At 42.7% G+C, this 16,953-nt stretch overlaps 1 protein-coding gene across 3 annotated transcripts in view; it reads right to left on the bottom strand.

Annotated features, from left to right (window-relative positions):
- The window catches only part of LOC307243248 (tenascin-like), a 37,184-nt gene extending 26,322 nt beyond the window's left edge, over positions 1–10,862 (bottom strand). For all 3 annotated transcript variants that reach the window (XM_080017955.1, XM_080017954.1, XM_080017953.1), the window contains exons 1-5: positions 10,734–10,862; positions 3,362–3,413; positions 2,708–3,255; positions 543–1,856; positions 141–404 (exon numbers count right to left, since the gene is read on the bottom strand). In XM_080017955.1, the coding sequence (XP_079874081.1) occupies positions 141–404; positions 543–1,856; positions 2,708–3,194 (2,065 nt within the window). In that variant the 5' untranslated portion in view covers positions 3,195–3,255; positions 3,362–3,413; positions 10,734–10,862. The remainder of the gene's footprint in view (positions 1–140; positions 405–542; positions 1,857–2,707; positions 3,256–3,361; positions 3,414–10,733) is intronic.
- Between the last annotated feature and the right edge of the window lie 6,091 nt (positions 10,863–16,953).

A 16,953-nucleotide genomic window follows, 5' to 3' on the forward strand; every position in this document is an offset into this window, starting at 1 on the left:
TATATGATACACTGTTTTCTGTATGATATTATACTGTCTTAAATAATATAACATTTTATTATTTTATAGTATATTTTCTATATTATATTATATTACATGTTATGATAATATATTACTTCAATGGGACAATTTTCACTTACTTGTAGCAACTCTTGCACTAACAGGGACGCTCTTCTTGTTGCTCAGAATGGCGTAGACATTGATCAGGTACTCGATGCCCGGTTCCAACTCTGTGACAGCAGCAGCAGTTTTGTCTCCTGGCACCGTGAACTCCTGGTGCAAGCCTCCAGGGCCGGTGGGCACGTACGTTACAAGATACTCTGTTACCAGCATGTCGTTGCTCCAAGACAGGTCAACGGTCTTGGGGGTAACATCAGTAACACTGAGGTCCTTAGGGGGTGAGACTGGGAAAGAAGATGAAGGTGTTTCAAAAGCTATCAAAATTGAGTGGAGGCCGTCAATTTGTGTTCAATTTAGATTTAAGATGTCATTACATTGGATTTTCAAAATGTCTACTGTATTTTCTAGATTCATGCAGTTACCTTCTGAACAGTCATCTCCGATGTATCCCTCGTCACACACGCAGAGGCCGTTCATGCAGCGGCCTTTGTGCTGGCAGTTGTGGGGGCAGCTCAGCTCTCTGCAGTCGTCTCCCTCGTATCCTTCCTCACACATGCACTTGCCATTGATGCAACGTCCTCTAGTGTTACAGTTATCGGGGCAGGTGAGCACAGAGCAGTCATCCCCTGCATAACCCTCCTGACAGACGCACTTGCCATCCAGGCAGTATCCCTGGGCCAGGCAGTCATTGGGACAGGCTTTCTGACTGCAGTCCTCTCCGGAGAATCCTTCGTCGCATACACATTGCCCGTCGTTACACCGACCGCGATTTAGACAATTGTTGGGGCAGCTGAGTTCGCCGCAGTCCATGCCGGTGAAGCCAGCAAAGCACACGCAGGCGCCTTCTATGCATTCTCCACGGCCGTAGCAATTTGAAGGGCACGTCTTGATCCTGCAGTCCTCGCTGGAGAAACCTTCCTCGCAGACGCATTGGCCGTTGACGCAGCGACCCCTGTTGAGGCAGTTGTTGGGGCAGGAAAGTTCGGAACAGTCGTCTCCCTGGAAGCCAACGTCACAGGCACAGTGTCCATTGATGCACTGCCCTCTGTGGTTACAGTTGTTGAGACAAGCTAGCTGGCTGCAGTCTTCCCCCTGGTAACCGCTTTCACAAATACACAAGCCGTTAAAGCAGGTTCCTCTGCTGTTACAGTCGTTCAGGCAGGTCAGCTTGGAGCAGTCCTCTCCGCTGTAGCCAGCGCTACAGATGCACCGGCCGTCAACGCAGAAGCCATTACCCCGGCAGTCGTTGGGACAGACGCGATCCCCGCAGTCCTCCCCAGTGTAGCCCTCGTCGCAGTAGCAGGTTCCGTTCAAACAACGGCCACGGTCGTAGCAGTCTTTGGGGCAGGTGAGTTCGGAGCAGTCAAAGCCCGTCCAACGCTCCTCGCACACACATTCACCATCTACGCAGCGACCGCGGCCCAAGCAGTTGGTCGGGCAGTCGGTCTGAGAACAGTCTTCACCGAAAAAGCCGTCAGAGCAGACGCAGAGTCCGCTCAGACAGCGCCCGTTCTTTCCGCAGTCCACAAGACAAATCTCCCTATTACAGTCTTCTCCAGCAAAGCCTTGGAAGCATTCACACTTTCCGTCTATGCAGCGACCTCGATCGCTGCAGGCGTTGGGGCACTCGGACTCAGTGCAATTGGTTCCCTTCCAGCCAGGCTCACATATGCAGCCACAGGACTCCGAACTGTAATTCCCACGACCGTTGCAGTAAGGCTTAGTGCCCACCTCACCTAAGAGAGATAAGGGGAAAAACAGATAAAAATAACAAAACTAGATACAGCCTACTACTAGTTTTTACACATGCCATTGTTTTTTCCATTGGTTTTGGGTACAGAGAAACTGGTGTCTAAAAGGGGAAGTTTGCCCTGGATATAAAAAACAACAGGAGGGAACAGTGTATTTGTAATGTGGGGACTTCATAAGCAACAACCTACGAGTCAAATAGTTATATGCTACAAATATGGTTGAATGTGTTATATAACAGCCCTTTTTCAATAATGTCCATTTTCTTGTCTAATATTTGACAAGTTTAAGACATCCTTTGACATCCGTGTCCTGGAATGGATTGAGCAAATAACTATAAAGGCAGGAATCTGTCTGTCTGGCTGTCTCTGTGTCTGTCTGTCTGTCTGTACAGTATGTCCTTCGATTATAATGTCCTTAGATTATCTCGACAACTGTTCATCTGATCTACTTCACACTTGGGGTGTATTGCTGGGGACCCACAGACGTGCAGTGTTGAATTTGGTGCAGGTTGGACACGTGACACGTGTAATATTAATACAGTGAAAATAGTGAATAGCAAGCCAGCGGGGGTCGGAGCTTCATGGCTCTGCGACTGAGCCACAAAGAATGTCTTTTCCCGGTGTATGACTTTAACTGGCAGCGTCGTATTCCTTTGTGAAACACAGGCCTGATTCATTGACATTTTGTTAAACTGTGCCATTAAAATGTCTTAGAAAGTCTGAAATTTCATTTCCAATTTGCAGTCCCAATGTGACTGCTTAATGTGCAAAATCAGGACTTTGAAGGTTCAAAATGCATGAACAGGGTGGACTTTAAGAGAAGCCCGCGTATATACCTATAACCTGAGCCGTGCAGCAGGCAGCCTCCCCCGTGCATTGGTCTCTTAGCGTGGAAACCTCTCCCTCCAGGATCTCCAACCTGTTGAGGAGCTCTTTCAGATCTGGCAGCTCGTCAGCGCTGCAGCCGCAAGCCTGCCGGGGGATGTTGATGCGGTGGGTGAACACGATCTGGTTCTCCTTATCCATGGTGTGCGCAGTGGCGCGGAGGCCCGAGGATGCCGCCGGCACCGCCTCGTCTCTGGGCTCCATGTCTGAATCCCCCGGAGCTTCCAGGTCCACAGAGCACACGGAGCCGGCGGGCATGTGGATGTTATACACGTGGTTAAAGACCACGGGTTGTTGGGCATTGGGGAGGGTGATGTTCTGTAGATCTTCCGTGGCGGTCTGGCGACGATGCCTGGTTATTTTCTTGATCAGCCCGGATTGCGTGAGGCTTAGCATGGCAGTCAATATAACACAGCCCAGAAGGCTCTTTGTACCCATCCTAGATTAAGTATTTTGGGTTTGGTTGGTGTAGATGTAAAAATTTCCTTTGAAACCCTTCCTAGAAACAAACAAGCAAGAATAGCACACTAAATCAATACAATCACTTCTAACGTTCAGTCAGATATGTAAAACATGGTCAGATATGGGTAATTTAGTCTACTTACCCAGTGGTGTGACTGCGTGGACTTGAAAAGCTTCTTAATGACGACTGAACATCTGCAAACAATAAAACACCATTGTCTTAACCACTAGTGGGCTCCAGAGCAGTGAGTAAATAACAGCTCAAATGTCCTGCAGACCAGGAATTAACACATTCCTCATGGGGTGGAGAGAGTGAGGGGCTGGACGACAGTATACGATGTGCAATTACCCCGATCGTCACTCCTTTAATGACTAGAACTCTGATTCACCCCTGGGACCACCTCCACCTCCTAAATGAAAAGGTAAATGAAATGCCTATATCTGCATATCTGCATTTATACCAGCTACTTAGCCACACAATTTGATCATTGTTTTGTCCCTGTAACCTACACTAATACAAGGTGGGGGTGTGTGTGTGGGGGGGGTGACTGGGGGCGACTGAGTGACTGAGAAAGTCTCCCTGTGACGGGCTTTTTTTCCATCTACATCTACATATATATATATATAATAATATTAATAAAAAATTTACAAATCAACATATTTCAAGCGTTTCACCTGTGCACTTTAGTGTAGTGCACATGTTAAAGGGTTAAATCCAGGATAACCTGATTTATCTCCCACATAATAATCCCTCAACCCTCAGATGACTTCATAACCTGGACACTGCAACACTGTAATTTGTGGTATATAAAGACCAGAACAAATGACAAAACTGTTCCTCAGCGTGGGAAACCGGTTTTGAATTACAGTAATTTAAGATTTTCCAATGAATATATGTTGTTGTTTTTTTTAACGAGCACCAGACATTTTATACCAAGTTTAAAATGTCATTGCATTAGCTTTCCCCACAGGGATATATTCTGCAGAGAATAAACATTTTCGGCATCATACCATATTTACCTCACACCGTGAAAAGTAACAGGGTTTAAGTGAACTAGCATTGACTTTCAATTGAAAGCATGACGTGTGTTCTCCATTTCAGGGACTTTTTATTCATTTAAACATGGTTGGGCACTGAAACTCCAATATTAAGATGACCAAAACCCACCATGTAATGTAGATTCTGCTTGCGGATTAAATAAAGTAATGACATAACCATGACTGAACAACTGTATTAGGCCATTTCTGGTTATACATTTTGCATATATGCACGTTTTCCTAATGTCCCAGCGTTGGCTGTACAAATGTCCTTAATATGTTTTATTAAAAAGTCTTTAATATAATATATATTGTATTTAATTGTATATTTAAATCATTGTATATTATATTTGTATTATATGGTCCTTGAAAGGCTTTAATATTAGACAATAATAGCAATAATAACAATGATGTTGATGATGATGTTGATGATGATGATGATGATGATGATGATGATGATGATGATGATGATAACAATAATAATAATAACGTCATAAATCGTCTTACTCTAAATCTCATCTCGTTCATTTTATTTACAAACAGTGGTGTATCAGTCAAGTATGACCACCTGGATACTTTGGGTCAAAGTTGTTCGGTTATTCACTAATTTCCGCTCAATATGTGGATCAATTTGGATGAACTTAAACAAAGAGATGTTTGTGACATATTGGTTCAAACGACACCTCAACCCTGTTTGTTTATGTCATTGTTGTGTTCCAGATAGTTTCTGTTGTACATATTTTGGCATTCGATGGTGTCTGTGATTTGGTTCAAATCTGGTCGGTTTTTCACTTATTTCTGCTCCGTATGCGGATCGATTTGGATGCGGGCTGGATCCCTAAATTGCTGCAGGCAGCAATACACAGGGTCCATTTGAGTCGTGTTAGTGACGAATTACATTTTGAAGCATTGGCGTCTTTCTGTGACTAATTGCCATTTCATGAGTTTCAATGTTTTTTTGGGTCCAGGTTTTTCGTTGGGTTACTATTCCATGAAATCGGAAAAGGTTGACGTTTTCGAGAATTGGAAACTCATCATGCACTTGCCGTTCTTGTCTCTTACCACTTCCGTGAACCCAGCAAAGTAAGGAGGACCACAACTGCGCATCGGACAAGGGGTTATATCCGAAATACAATGTCTTCATCAAACTTGAACCATAAGATGTTGAGATGTCCTGGTTCTAACGAGACCTCGACCATGTCCGTGGGTTCAGCAATTGTCGTGGGCCAGACACTTTGAGGCCGAAAAATGCCAAAGAGGATAATTACAATAAAAATCCAAACAATAAAACTTTAGATAGATTTAAAGTCAACCTATTGTCAAGACTTATACTTCATATCAAGACTCTATTCTATATTGTAGAATGGTCCCTATTGATTTAAAGCTTTCATGGGCAATTCACGTCCTACATTTTATGACCTTTCCATTATTTATTTATTTAATTAGTTTATGGTGATGTGATGAGCCACCCTCCCAAGGGCCCTGAGCTCTGTGAGCCAATGGGGTTTGAGCTTTACTCTGGATGCCGTTGTTTTTCTCTGTAAACTTTCTTTCATTTCACCTTATCAGTCCACCAAAATCTGTTTCTGAACAAATTTGAAATAAGCAATCCAGCGTCTGAATCCTCACTCATATTAGATCTACAAGGCCTCATTTAAAATGTGTTCCTACTTCCACCGCGGCGTCCGGAGCAGCTTGGAGCACCACGGGGTACGACAAGGCTTGAGGCTTTTTTTGTTTTATTCAATTACGAAAGCGTCAGAAAATAAAATAAATCAAATAAATATCTACGGTTTTGTTTGGAGAAACACGGAGCGGATCGCACGCTGCAGTATACAGTACAGTCAACCTACCGTAGACACACACACACACACACACACACACACACACACACACACACACACACACACACACACACACACACACAGAAAGATAGAGATGCACACACACACACACACACACACACACACACACACACACACACACACACACACACACACACACACACACACACACACACACACACACACACACTGGTCTGTAAGCCAACAACAGAGCACTTCACATGATTTGCTCTTAGCTTGGATGCTAGTGGGTCCGGTTGCGTTCCAGCCGTGGGTGGAGTTACTCCGATGCAGGGCAGTTCTAATTAGAATGACGCCCCTGGTGACGTGTATTAGGATGAACACCTCGTTTCACCATATGTTTCCTGAAACGGACAGCTCAAAACTGACCGGGTTGTCTAATTTCTCAGTTTGTGTGTTAGTAGGGCCACCAGAGACCCAAATGTATGTGCACAGGCACTGAGAAAGTGAGTTTTGCATAATTTAAGTGCAATAATGCACTTTTAAGTTATTCAATTGAACATGAAATTGAACTTGATAAAAGCTTAACCTTTTATGCAGTTACACTCTGGGCGTCGAGCTAAGTCCATATATACAAATGGGTGTAATTCACACTCTTATCAGCTTTCGAAGATCTAACCTCCACGGTTAGGAATCTATTTGTCAAAACATTTAACCCTGCTCCCCTGCTCTGTAATCTCATCATTAGGATTCATTTGAACATCCCTCCTCCTCCTAATCTCCGGCAGCAGACACATAAAACCGAGCTCAGGTTTTACAACCCTTTTTCCCCCATCTGAGGTGCGATGGGCTGGAGGGACAGGCCGGGGCCGGAGTTGTAAAGAATGTGTTTCTCACGTCCATCCATACGAGACGAGGTACACGGGTGGTGGTTTGTAGTCCCCATGAAGAACAATTTCACTGTAATCCTAATTCTCTATTTGAATATACAGAGGGGAAATGATATTTAATCTATCTATCTATCTATCTATCTATCTATCTATCTATCTATCTATCTATCTATCTATCTATCTATCTATCTGTCTATCTATGTATTGGTCTGTCTGTCTGTCTATCTGTCTGTCTGTCTATCTATTACTGTATGTCAAGAACATACTTTATGCTACTGTGGGTCTGCTCGGGGGTTGACTGAGTTTATCACGTTTCACAGCGTGACGCCTGGAGAGACAATTTAGGGACGTGATCAAAACATATGAAATGTATTCCTTAATCTATAAACCAGAATGGTTTAAGCGTTTTTAAACTCCTCCCACCCACACTGGCAGTGAGAAGGTGGAACTTTTTCCCTTGAAAAAAAAAAAATAAGGAGTAAGTGGGAATTTTGGCCTCGACCAAAGACATCTGCTTTACCAGAGTACAAGAAGGAGGCCGGGCAGAATTAAACTCATTAAAGTCAGACACATAAAGAAAATAATGGCTTAACATCCCCTCCCGTCTCTGTATGGGTGGCTGTCATGAATTTTAACATGCGGAATGATAAAAAAAATTATAGCATAATAATACCTACGGTGGAACAGTCTATCAACAACTTTCATAATACAATCCAACATTTCAAAAGTGCCGCTCTTTACGCCTGTGTAGATTTTATAATGTTATTTGTTCTATCATGAAATTCACATTTTCCACTGCCGCTACTTTATGGTAATAAAGTAAAAGAAAACAGTCGATGCAGAGCCTGGAACCTTGAGGGCAACTCCCTGTCCAGAACGTCTGGAGCAGAACGTCAGGACAAACCTCTCATGGAAAACAGTTGCAGAGATAGAGAGTCGAGGATCCAGACCTGGACATGGATCCAACCCACTCATCTTCTTTTCATCTTTTTTGTCCCTCCCCCCCATCGAAAGCAGAGGAAAAGCTAGTTGTTAAAGCACCTGCACCGACTGCATGGAAAAAACATCAAGGAACCTGAGGCCACCAGTGGAATAATCTGAAACATTTGTGGTAGAAAATGGAAAACGCAACAGCTGATTGGCTTATTTACGGTCTTTACTCATGGCGGAAGCACAAATGATAATTGCAATACTTAAAAACACATGTTAAAAAAAAAAACACTATACCAAAAACAAATAGCAAGACAATTTCCAATATCCAATACACTTCCATTCACACAGAATCCCAATGGAAAACAGTACCAGTGCCTAGTAACAGAGCATGGCCATCTTTCCTTTTTCATGTAACATGTCCAGTCTCATCCTCTACAGGAAGTCATAATAGATTTATGGGTTCTTCAATGGACGTGGACCAAAGAAAAACAAGAGCACATTTGGAAAAGCTTGAAATTAAAATGGATGGAAACCTGTTTTCGCACTGTGTGCATTACAATATATTGGATATTATATTCATAATAATATAATATTATAGTGGAAAATATCATATTATTATACAGTATATTTAATGATTATATTTTTTAATATGATGTTACTATATTGGTGTTTGGAGACTGCAAATTGACACAGTTATAACAATTATTATTAATCATGCTGTCACTCACTTTGCTTGCTTTTCAACTTTTCATATTTTATATCCTCTATTTTGCATTGCACTGAAACTACACTGTATATTTGTGAGCTGCTTATTATTACTTTTCTTATATTATCTTAATTTGTTGTGCTGTTAATTATATATTGTAAACCATTGAATGTACATATTGTGAATTTTGTGCTTATCTTCTCACTCTGTGCTTGACGTTCCCCACTGCGCTGCTGCAACACCTGAATTTCCAATAAAGTACAGTACAGTCTTATCTGATCTTAAATACGAAAAACCTTATTAACTCTCAAAATATTGTTTAATAAATGAACAAAGAACCTCTTCTAATATTCTAGAATTCTCGACTAATAATGAGAATGCCCTTCAGATTATCCACAGACAGCAGAGCGTGTTAGGTGACTTTTCCTTCACCCCATGCTCTCGTCCTTTGGCGGGGTCATCCTGAGGGGGCAGCTCCGGTTGGTAAACCAGCTGTCCCTCACACACACCAGACACCATCACACACACACACACACACACGCACACACGCACGCACGCACGCACGCACACACACACACACACACACACACACACACACACACACACACACACACACGCACCCAGACGCACACGCGCACGCACACGCGCACGCATGGGCGCACGCACACACACACACACACACACACACACACACACACACACACACACACACACACACACACACACACACACACAGATGCACACGCACACACACACACACACACACACACACACACACACACACACCCAGACGCACACGCGCACGCACGCACACACACACACACACACACACACACACACACACACACACACACACACACACACACACACACACACACCACTAACACATTCCCACTTAACTACCTTGAGAAAACCAAATAAACACAATGCTGAAGACATTCATTGGGGAAAACACGATGAACTAGACCAGGTGGAATTATTCTTCAAGCTGAGGGTTAGGGGTAGGGGACACATTCCCACATAATTACCTTGTGAATACCAACACGCATCCTGCTGAAGACATTCATTGGGGGAAACGTGATATAAGAGATAAATTTGATCGAGTGGAATTATTCTTCAAGCTGAGGGTTAGGGTTGGAGTTGGGGTTATACAAACTATAACTATAACCTGACATCCTATAATGTTGCAGTGAGATATGATATCATAATTCTAAACCATTTCAAGCTGTCTCCTGGGGAATCGATCTCAACTGGAATAAGAGCTCTCAGGGTTAAGTTTGCGACAACCCCACATCAACTAGGGCCAAAATTTCAATTACGCAAAGCTAATTGATTATGGAAAAGAGCAGACGAACGGGAATGTTTTATCGCTTTGCACAGACGCTTCGCTCTTCTACCCATTTAAATGTATGAAAGAAAAGTCATTTAGGAGAACATAATTGCATCGCCCTATAGTAAGATGATGATTCACCAGAATGGACAGCTGGATGCATATGGAGTTCTTCTGCCTTTTCCCACATTCCACCTCGCCCACCTACCCACACACACACACACACCCTCCTACACATTTTTATTGTTAGGGTATTCAGTCTGTGTGAATTTGGAAAATCTTTTTTTGGCACGGAGGTTTGCACATTTTCTTTTTTCACTCGGGCAATCAAAAGCCTGTGAATAACTCCTCCACATGTTCCGTCCCTCCATAGTCAAGTCATGACATCAAATCCCTCCTCCCCCCCCTGCTCACATCGCTGTGATTCACCTCCACTAAACATCATCTTGGGAAGAGGGGAAGAAGGAAAAAAGCTGTAATATGCACAGAGAATATCATCCCCCCTATAAACTATCACCGAAAAGAACTAATGTAAAAGCTACTTTAGTTGTCAGCATGGTCATCAAGCTTATATCTTTTAACATTTTTCTTTAACAGAGCTATTTTCATGATGTCATTCAATAATAGGAATGAAAAAATAGACAAATCTTTCCCCTTTTACCAACTGAATGATTGCATTCAATGAATGGAATAGCAGAAAATAATAATGATAAAAAAACAATGATTTCTGTAGAAATAAAGCTCTTTCTGCAGGTATTACTGCATCAAATGTGTAATTCTATGTTAAACCAATGCATAAAAATGTCTCCTTACCTGTAGCAAGGTAGTCTACCTTGGCTGACAAGCCTCCACAGGTAAGACAAAGTGTTTTTTCTTCAGGTGACAAGGGTTTTAATTCTTCAATCCCCCTTGTCTCCTTGCTCCTTGGCTCTGGGTGGGTTTTTGCCTTGTGCTCTTCATAGACTCTGGGAGTGAGAGCGAGAGAGAGCGAGAGAGAGAGAGAGGTGGGGTGGGAGAGAGAGAGAGAGAGAGAAGCAAGAAAAGCAGACAGAGAGGAGGAGAAAATGTCTTTTTAAAGTGCGAGGAGCCGTTTGGTCAGACCCCCCCCCCCAATGATTTGACTCCGACCCTTAAATAGCCTTAGTTTCCCACTCTTTTCTACCCGTGTAACTAAATGATAGACGCAGGGTGCCTTGAAAACGAACTGGATACCGGCGTTATTAGGTCACGGCGGGGGGAAAGAAAGAAAGAAAGAAAAGGGGGGAAAAACTGTGTGGTTATGAAAGAAGCCTGTGGGATAGAAATGAAAACGATGGACCAGAAGAGAAGACATGGAGACATGGAAGGGGTTGTCTGACAAGTCCATAACCAATGGGTAATAGCCTACCATGTAAAACCTATTAACCCTAATACCCAAACAATTTTGGAACCATATGTCGAGGCACTTGTATCTACCATTCCATGTAATATATTGATATGCAGCCAAATCCTCATATAATGAACATTAGATGGACAGAGAGGAAAATTCATCATCCCTCTTGTGATGCATTGCAGTATTGGTTCTCCTCTCCATCAGGATGGCAGGGTATCCAAAGCAGCTGAAACTGTAATGTTCTGCGGCGTAATGTCTAGATCTCTCCTTTAATTTTCTTAATTTCATGTCCAAAGTTCACAATGGCAACTGGGTGGTGGATGAGTAGATAATAATAATAATGGGCAGATAATAATGAGAATGTAGCTTGGAAGGAGGCGTCTCATGTCAAAGCCACAGTTTGCAGTCTTTTCCAAACACGGCCGCAATTACATCTGGTATAAATGAAATGAAATCAAACGATATTGGGGTATATAAGCTGAACCATTTTATTTTTTTTTGGGGGGGGGGGGGTGGTGAAATACACTCCAAGCCTATTCCTCAACACCCGAAGTCAAACAGTGAGCCTATCAAAGACAGTTGAACAAAGAGAAAAATACCATGCCATACGGACGCCGTTAAACCTTAATATGATTAGCTGAGGATAAGACGAGTATCAGCTTTAAACAGTAAAGTGAGTCTGGGAGACTGGTTTTAAGATATTTATCCAGTTAGATACACATCACATTGGAAAAAGGTTCAAGCCACCATTGTCATTGCCATAATGAATGTCAACCATTAACATTTGATTTCATTCCATCATCTAAAAGTGATCAGATCCCTTTAAATTGGGATTTTAATTGCGATTTTAAAATCCCATTAATATGACATCCACTGACAGTATGGCTTAAGCACATGGACTTTGACAGGCACAACAGAGTCAATTTACAAAAGAGTAAATTCTATTGTCTGTCCTCAAGGCACAATAATGAATCGCCTTATAAGGAAGTTGTCTTTCAGGTAGTGGTGATGGTTGGCTTAGGGTTGGGGTAAGGTAGCTGTTTCACATTTACTGCAAAGTAGATTCTATTATTTTCATTTTTATTTTAGGATTTATTAACCACATGTGGTATTTGTGATTGATCCTGTCCGTTTTCCAGCTAAGTTATTGCTTATTAAAATGAAAAAGCAGAATTTCCACATCACACTAAAATGTCTTGAATCAAATAAAATAAAATAAAATAATCAGGTTACAGTTATTGTATTTATTTTAATGAGATGCAGGGGAATCAATAGAAAACTTCATAATCATAATCATCATCGTCATAATTTGAAAGATAAATTACAACTATGGCAATACAGATATGTCACATAAAAAAGTAGTACAAAAAGCATGACTGAGTACCATATCAATTCAGATCCAAATCTACAGGCCGTCCATTAACATGGAAAGCGATAAACCCATGGCATTTACCGCAACATTTTAACGACAGCAAATTAATTACAAGTAAAACACGAGCGCTCCATCCTTGTACCATGACTTCATTCATGGTAGTCCACTGCAAAACCACAATATAAACATGATGTCACAACACAAACAGAGCAGAACTAAATGCACCACCTGATTCACATTGAGCCTATCTCACAAATATTTGTTCCTAAATAGAACATTAAAAATCACAAGACAAATGGAACTTTTCTTTCAGGATAAAAGGAGATCATAGACATTTTTCAAGACATTGCATTGTAGATTTGCCTAGATTTATAATGCAGATGGAATGAATGAGTTTGTCACACCACAGAAAAATGTGTTATTAACCACCCAGCCAAAAATAAAGAAATTAAGATATTAAGAAATTAAGATATTAAGATATTAAGATATTACACACACACACACACACACACACACACACACACACACACACACACACACACACACACACACACACACACACACACACACACACAATGGAGGCCGTGAAATGTCTCTTCCGCATTTTCCCATTATGGCTCGCCCTTCCTCCGGGGGACAGGCCAGGAGCGGTGGGCAGCTGACAGTCCACGCCCGGGGACCAACTTCTACATCGATCGCTGGTCATACGATGTTTTTTTGTATTTTTAGTGTCGGTTCTTACCATGTTATATGGAGGAAACCCCATGTGAACGCGGGGGGAACATGCAAACTCCAAACAGAAAGGCCCCTAATCAGACAATATTAATTTGAATGATTAACAAAAATCACCAAGAATCTTGAAGTATATAAATGAGGTTACAAATAAATTAGGGTCCACTGAAGATGCTGAAACCACACCCAATTGCATTAATCGCATTAAACGTTTACATTGGAGTAAATTCCACGTTTAAATGTTGTGCTGAACACAGTCCTGTGTGTCTAGCTGCTCACCTCAAAGTGTCGCTGTCTGGCTGCGGGACTCCCCGCTTTCTGGTGCCCCCTGGTGGCTCCTCCGCAGGCCAATGCTAACATAACAATATCCCGCACGGTAAAAACAATGGGACGGTTCGCGGGCGCAACGCCCTCTGCATGTTCCTGCCGCTGGGATGGGAACACACAGCCGAGTGGAGATCACACCGCAATCCCTCTCCATGCATAATGCGCAATATGCAATTTGCGCCCCTGTCTCCCTCCCCCTTCGCATTTGTCCACGGGATCGGAAGACTTGGCTTGACTTTACGGTCTCCCTGAAGACGCCTTTTACTCCAGGTGTTTATTCCCAAAACAGCGTTAAATCCCAAACTCCGGGCTCTTAGCTTAGCTTACTTCACCACTGATTCTCCGATTCTCACCTGGTTTTTATGAAGTGTTAGGGGAGTGGCCGTGGCCAGTCTGACCGGTGCACATCATGGAGTCATTATTTACGCCCGCCCACAAAAATGGTGGGAAACAGTTTAACGGTCGAACAAATTCAGTACTACTGTACATCGTTCAGTCTTTTCACATTTTTCAGCAATTACTTTCTAACATGTATAATGTGTTCAAAAATAAATCACTGATTCACTTTACAGGGACTCAAATATTCAGGTAAACAAATGAATGTAATAGCCAGTAGAATTTCAGTTTGTTAGCATGATTCTACTTGTTTTTGACTCGTTTGGGCAATTGGCAAAGCCAATACCAGGACAAATTGGTGCGTAGCTCTGACAAACAGATGGCAACATCATGGGAGGATAAGAGCCCAAGAGCACCAGGCGGGTTATCTCCCTTTTAGGGTCCTTTCTGTGTGGAATTTGCATGTTCTCCCCGTGCTCACATGGGGTTTCCTCCATCTAACATCAGGTCCCCGGGCGCGTCGTCGAATGCTGCCCACTGCTCCTGGCTGTCCCCCCGGGGGAAGGACAAGCCAGGATGGGTCAAATGCAGAGGCCACATTTCACCGGCCACCATCCAAAGCATGTGCGTGTGTGTTTGCTTGAATGCATGTGTTGTTGTGGTGTGCTCTGTGACGATTAAAGATTCTTCTTCTTCTTCTTCTTCTTCTTCATAAAAATGATCTGTATTGTTAAAACAACACGGATGTGAGGGTTTTGAGTACGCTTTACCAATACAATATTTACTCAAATGAGGTAAGTAGGTTAGGTGGAAGTAGGTCCCTTTTTACACGACTTCTCAAAGACAGAGGGCAGTTTAATTAGGTGGACCAAAGGGCTGCTTGATATGGGAGAAGAGCAAGAGCATTTTCTGCATTACAGTACCAGTGACATCAAATTCCATTTTGTACATGTTTGTTTTAGTTCAATCATATTTTCTGATTCATATTTCTGTAATATAAAATTGTATAAATTGACCTCTTGTGAAGAGTGTGCTTAAATATATACACTTTTTGTGTAAATATAAATGTGTCGGTAGTTTAGTGTGGTGTGGGGGTGGTGTGGATTAAGCAGCCACACCCGTCTTGGGTCTAGGTAACTGGGCCCGGGATCAGGGTGGCTGTACACCTGTTTCTCATTAGAGTAATCAACCAGCAACAGGTAAAACCTCCATCCTCACACACACACACACACACACACACACACACACACAGGAGAGGAGGCCTTATCATGGCGCGTTGTCCATCTGCTCCGGGCTTTTTCCAGCTTCCCCTCTCTCTACAATAAAACTGTGTTTTCAACCCCGTTGCCTGCGTCTCTGTGTTGGATGGCCCTGGAGACGCGTGGCAGGCAGATCCGCTTCATTCAGCCGGTAACATTCTCTCTTGAGAAAGTCTACTGCGAGGGGGGAGTAGGTCCATATGGTCGGGCGGAGATACTTTACATCAGAGCAACGCGCTGGAATCACCGCAAGCAAACAGCAAGGGGTCCTGTGCCCTGACCTCTGGACAGGGCTGTAATTTTTGAACGGCCTGGCAGTAAAGTTCAAATAATAATGGTGTCGCAAGAAATGACACAGGTGTCATTTTGGCACTGTTCATTTACTGGGTTGTTTGTCTGTTGGTTGTTAGATGTGTTGGTGTTGTGTGGGTCCACCTAATAGGTTTGTATTTCGATTTATGTCTTCAGAATTGATAGATAGATAGATAGATAGACAGATAGACAGATAGACAGATAGATAGATAGATAGATAGATAGATAGATAGATAGATAGATAGATAGATAGATAGATAGATAGATAGATAGATAGATAGATAGATAGATAGATAGATAGATAGATAGATAGATAGATAGATAGATAGATAGATACATCAGTGTTTTGATGGTACATAGATAGATAGATCTTGGACACAGTATTTCAACGCAAACGATAACTTGACACATGTCCTGGCTGAGTGACAAAGGTAAAAGGCGGAGTCAGAAAGACGGGTGGTGTGTGGGGTCACATCTTCACCAGTCAAAATGTCTGACTCAGCTCGAGGACGCTAAGCAGGGAGAGGGCTTGTCGTGGTTCATATAAACATGAACTAATATGGCTCTGGAGGGATCGCAACCTTCTCCTGGGTCTCCTCTGCCGCTCGCCAGCAAACAGTCACAGTGTTGTGTCAAGAGGCCTTATGGTCGGCCTCACCGCGGAGAGTAACAAGAACGCAGAGCGCAAACCTTCGTCATTAGGGTCCCTTGTTTATACGGTCACCATGCGGCACCGCTAATACCTCCGCTCGGATTGTGATCTTCCCAGATAACGACCTTACGCGTCCGAGCTTTAGTTTAGGGATTACGAGGAAAACATTTCAGTCACAGTCAAATGCACCTGAACGATGTGTTGGCTTGAGTCAAGGCTTAATCAATTACACGGGGAAACAGCTTTAAAAGGATCAGGAGGGAGAAGGTATAGGACATACGGATAGTTTTGGAGCTTCTCTCATCAAGGCGGCACAACATTTGACTTATTTAATGCACATTTTGAAGGGATTGCATATCACAAATGTGTCTTGATTACTAACACCAACTAATGGATATACTATATATTGTTTGTATTTGCGGTTTTGAGTTTGTGATTGGGATTCCATCGGTAGATCCTCTGATCCAGGTTTTTTTAACTGGGGCCAATCTCAGAGTAGAAATCTGAGTTTCCTAATGTGGGAGATGGCTGCTTTTCACAGAAGCTACTAAACCCGGGCCGGGGTTAGTGGCTACTTTAATTCCTTTTATACGTGCAGCTGCAGAGTCTCTGTGGTCTCTCCACTTGGGCCCGACATCTGGAAAAAGAGTGGGAGCGGAAATGGCTCGCTC

Source organism: Zeus faber, assembly GCF_960531495.2.
Source record: "Zeus faber genome assembly, chromosome: 17".
Classification (NCBI taxonomy): domain Eukaryota; kingdom Metazoa; phylum Chordata; class Actinopteri; order Zeiformes; family Zeidae; genus Zeus; species Zeus faber.